This window comes from Poecilia latipinna, unplaced genomic scaffold (assembly GCF_001443285.1).
Source record: "Poecilia latipinna isolate Pla-1442-1.1 unplaced genomic scaffold, P_latipinna-1.0 Scaffold936, whole genome shotgun sequence".
Lineage (NCBI taxonomy): Eukaryota > Metazoa > Chordata > Actinopteri > Cyprinodontiformes > Poeciliidae > Poecilia > Poecilia latipinna.
In genome coordinates, this window is record NW_015113552.1 from 223,103 (window position 1) to 227,854 (window position 4,752).

The following is a 4,752-nucleotide window of genomic DNA, read 5'->3' on the forward strand; positions in this document are numbered from 1 at the left end:
GGTGATCGGTATCGGTGATCGGTATCGGTGTATCGGCCATCATGGGTGATCGGTATCGGTATCGGCAGGAAAAAACCTGATCGGCACATGTCTACTTGACACGGATCGGTTGGTTGTTGTTGGGACCATCAGAACCTCAGCAGGTAAGTACGTTTTTCATGAACTCCTGGTTTGGTGGAAGATGCACATCATGCAGGCTTCCTGTTTACAGATGATCCGCTGTGATCTCCGTTATCGGCTGTAGTAACCAGGAACTCCAGGTTACTACAAACACCATCCCAGATCAGCTGGAGGTGAAGTAAGGCACTGCAGGGTTGTTGGTTCAATCCTCTTTAAATGACTGAAGGAGCAGCACAGGTCAGAAATCAGGAGGAAGGATGGAGAGGAGGGTGAAGATGCGGCGCTGGCTGTGACTCCGAGGATTCTGGGTAATTTTATGCTAATCCACGGCAGGGCAGGAGGCAGAGAGCAGCCGAGCAAACAATGGCAGTGGAGCCAGAAAGTCTGGGCTGCAGTCTCCCAGGCCTTGAAAGGCATGTCGGGCAGGGCGCCGACAGCGACGGGAGGCTGCAGCACCCAGAGGCCTGCCTGCAAGGAGGGGCCCCCGCAGGGGCCGGGGAACGGGGCCAAGATGGAGGCAGGAGAGGGGGACGCCATGGAAAACTGGAGGCAGGAGGAGGGGGAAGAAAACCAGAGAGTGGAGAGGAACCAGGCTGAAGCTGTTCACAACCTGAACTCCTGCTTCCTGCTTCTGAAGCCTTAGAGCAGCAGCCGTGAAGCTAATGGCAGCCGTGAAGCTAGCAGCCATGAAGCTAGTATCCGTGAAGCTAGTATCCGTGAAGCTAGCTAGGTGAAAGTTTGGTTCTGCTGAGCTCTCTGAAGGTCCCACCACAATATTTCAATCCGATTCAGCTCTGGACTTTGACTAGGCCATTCCAGCTCCTTGATTCTTCTGTTCCAGTCGTTTTGTTCTAGATCTGCTGCTGGGTTTTGTTTGGACCAAGCTTCGGCTGTTGGACAGATGGGCTCACCGTACACCCTGAAATAGTTTGGTCTACAGCGGAGGTCAGGATCCATTCAATGGCTGCCCACAGCATCATACCTGCACCGCCGTCCTGGACCATGATGGACAGAACCATCATGGTCCAGCATCAGAGGACCAGAAGTAGGGTCCTTCATCTAGACGCAGCTTTGCTAACCTCCATCCTGCTGCCATCTTGTCTCTAGAGGGAGAGACTCTCTCCCTCTACCTGGTTCAGTGCAGAGTTTCCTCCAGTGTATTTTAAGCCTGGCAGGCTACCAGACTTTTCTTGTGGCCCCACCAGGCTAAGCATTGCTTCTTTACTTAAGTGTATGTGTGCATTTTTAAAACTTTAGTTTGTGTTCAGGTGTCTGACCTGTGACCTGCTAAACGAGGCCTGTAGCGTTTGACATGGAGCTTTCTCTGAGCAAACGATGACCTTTGACCTTCACCAGACTGATGGACAACAGCAGGTGCTTCTGGGAGGTCAGGTGGTATGTGTGAGGTCATGTGACAATGATGGTTAAACTGGAGTGAGACATGATGTCAGCAGTGAAAGGATTGGTAATTATTGGTAAATAATGGTGATTATCTGTGATTGGCCCACATCTCTGGTTTCTGTCATCAGTCAGATCGTCACAAACATCTCAGAGTATCAGTCAGAGTATTGGAGTATCGATCAGAGTATCGATCAGAGTATCGATCAGAGTATCGATCAGAGTATCAATCTAAACTCTCTTGTTCCCATCGGTATAAACTCTCGTGATGCTGTAGCATCAAAGGTCTTATTATTTCCGTCTCCCTAAGACCTTTGACCCCGATCAGGTTGTGCGACCTCAGATTCCTTCCCCCAGGGAGCGACCACAACTCAAAGTTTCCTATGAGGCTGACGAAGGTTCCTCCTCCGCCCGATGGAGGCCTTCAGGGACCAGAACCAGGACCAGAACCAGTCGGTGTTTCCTGCTGCTGTCTGGACGGCGATAACGGAGAAGTGGAGGAATCTTCACCTGGTTGCCACAACAAAAACACTCGTCTGTTTGGGCGTCTTCGCTCCGCTTGCAGATGGAGACGAAGACAACGACAGAGATAAGGACACAGACCCAACAAGACCCGGCAGGCCCGGTTTGAGCCCACAGCAGGAAGCCCCCCCCACCTCCCTAAATCACCCAACACATCCACTTCCCTTTGAAAACATGGCTGGAGGAGAGAACAGCAGGGCGGCGCCACCTCCTCCTCCTCCTCTTCATCCTCCTCCTCCTCTTCATCCTCCTCCTCCTCAGTGGAGTCGTGTTCTGACTCGTCTCTGAGTCTCGGAGCCTCAGACTTTGGCTTCCTTCACCTTCAGCAGCGCGGCGTTACTCCTAAACGTGTTTTATTAAAGTCATGTTCACAGCTGGAGGTTTTAGGAGAAGAAAGATGAACAGAAACGTCACTTTATTTTAAAATGAAGGAAAAACAAACAGTTTTCAGCTTATTTAAAGAAACGTTTGATCTGTTGTAGAGATTGAGCTCAGATATGTAATAAAGCAGATCTGTGATCCGCTGCTGGGCTGGACGGGATGTAAACAACAGAAACATCAGGAAAGAGTTTCTGTTGTTTTCAAACTGGTTTTATGTCATAAAAATCTAATTAAACCTTTTATTTCAGCCTCCACTGAAGCTTAACGAGTGTTTCTGTCTAGTTCTACTGCAAACATCTTAAAACACTTGAAATGAGCTTAGGTAACTTTTTATCAAGATGTAACGGCTCGTTTTAAGTCAATAATATTGATTTAAAAAATTACTATTTTTGCCAAAGTGAGATGATCTGCCAGTGGAACTAGAACTTCAATATTGATGAATTATTGACTCTAAAAAGCTTCTAAATCTTGCTGAATAAGTTAATTTATTATTTCAAATGTATTGAGATGTTTACAGTGGAAACTAAACATGAATATTTGGTCATATTTTGTGTTTTTGCAGCTTTATGACCCAGAGGAGGAAAATCTGAATTTTATGAGTTCAAGACGTTTGTAGAGCAGCTCTGCTAGCTGTTAGCCTCTGTTAGCTGTTAGCCTTTGTTAGCCATTAGCCTCTGTTAGTTGTTAGCCTTTGCTAGCCATTAGCCTCTGCTAGCCGTTAGCCTCTGCTAGCTGTTAGCCTCTGCTAGCCGTTAGCCTCTGCTAGCCGTTAGCCTCTGTTAGCTGTGAGCCTCTGTTAGCCGTGAGCCTCTGTTAGCTGTTAGCCTCTGTTAGCCATTAGCCTCAGCTACCCGTTAGGCTCTGCTAGCTGTTACCCTCAGCTACCCGTTAGGCTCTGCTACCCGTTAGCCTGTGCCGGTAACGGCGCAGGCTAACGGCTATTTATGTGAAAAAAAATTAAATATTAAATACAAAGTAAAACATTTTTTAAATCATTACAAATGGGTCCATATGAGGCTGTGGAGGTGATTTCTTTAGTATTTTAATAAGAGTTTAAAATTATATATCTAAAAAATAAAGAATAAAAATCAGAGGAGAAAAATAATAAAACTCAACTTAAAACAAGTAGAAACGTTTTAACTTTTCATTTAAATGTTTATATTTTTAGTAAAACAAACATTAATAAAAATGGCTGCAGAGGTTTACATTTTCCTCTAAGCCTGTTGGGAACTTTGACCTTTCACCTCAGTATCCTCTCTGGTTTCCATGGAGATGAGGCCACCAAGCTCCGGTTCTGATCATCTGCAGAGGTGAATCTGGGTCAGAACTGAAATCTTTGACCGTTCTGGTGTTTCTCTTCCAGGGTTTCGGACCTACAGAACCAGTGAGACCCAGCAGAACCTGAGCTGTTGATTCTTCTGGATCCAGTCGTCCCCCTCCCCCACCTGCTGCTGCTGCCGACCCGTCCTGCTGTGAACCGATCAGAACCAGCATCTCTGGAAGCAAAGCTGCTGCTGTGTGGTTCTGGACCCGGTTCTGGCTGCAGGATGGCGGTTCTGACCCGTCTGCTTGCTGCTCTCCTGCTGGCTCTCAGAACCCATGGTAAGACACCTCAGGTCCAGTTTGTCTGGTTCTGACTGAAAGATCCGCCAGAACCATTTCCCTGGAAGTAGAGCTGGAATCATCTGATCCGACCCAACAGAACCAGTTTGGACCAGTAAAAAGCCTAATTCCCAGTAACTTAATAAAATAACTGACCTTTGACCTGCCTGACGTTCTGTTGGTCCAGTTCTGCTCCTGTTGGTCCAGTTCTGGTCCAGTTCTGGTCCTGCTGGTCCTCCTGGTCCAGTTCTGGTCCAGTTCTGGTCCTCCTGGTCCAGTTCTAGTCCAGGCCCGGTCCTGTTGGTCCAGTTCTGGTCCAGTTCTGGTCCTCCTGGTCCTCCTGGTCCAGTTCTGGTCCAGTTCTGGTCCAGTTCTGGTCCTCCTGGTCCTCCTGGTCCAGTTCTGGTCCTCCTGGTCCAGTTCTGGTCCTTCTGGTCCAGTTCTGCTCCTCCTGGTCCAGTTCTGCTCCTGTTGGTCCAGTTCTGGTCCTCCTGGTCCTCCTGGTCCAGTTCTGGTCCTCCTGGTCCAGTTCTGCTCCTGTTGGTCCAGTTCTGGTCCTCCTGGTCCTCCTGGTCCAGTTCTGGTCTTGCTGGTCCAGTTCTGGTCCAGTTCTGGTCCTGCTGGTCCAGTTCTGGTCCAGTTCTGGTCCAGTTCTGGTCCTCCTGGTCCAGTTCTGGTCCTCCTGGTCCAGTTCTGCTCCTGTTGGTCCAGTTCTGGTCCTCCTGGTCC

The 4,752-nt window shown here is 48.6% G+C and overlaps 1 protein-coding gene across 3 annotated transcripts in view; it reads left to right on the forward strand.

Moving 5' to 3' along the window:
* The window catches only part of LOC106957785 (bone morphogenetic protein receptor type-1A-like), a 31,023-nt gene that overhangs the window by 15,317 nt on the left and 10,954 nt on the right, over positions 1 to 4,752 (forward strand). For all 3 annotated transcript variants that reach the window (XM_015049257.1, XM_015049259.1, XM_015049258.1), the window contains exon 3: positions 3,785 to 4,023. In XM_015049257.1, coding sequence (XP_014904743.1) covers positions 3,969 to 4,023 — 55 coding nt within the window. In that variant the 5' untranslated portion in view covers positions 3,785 to 3,968. The remainder of the gene's footprint in view (positions 1 to 3,784; positions 4,024 to 4,752) is intronic.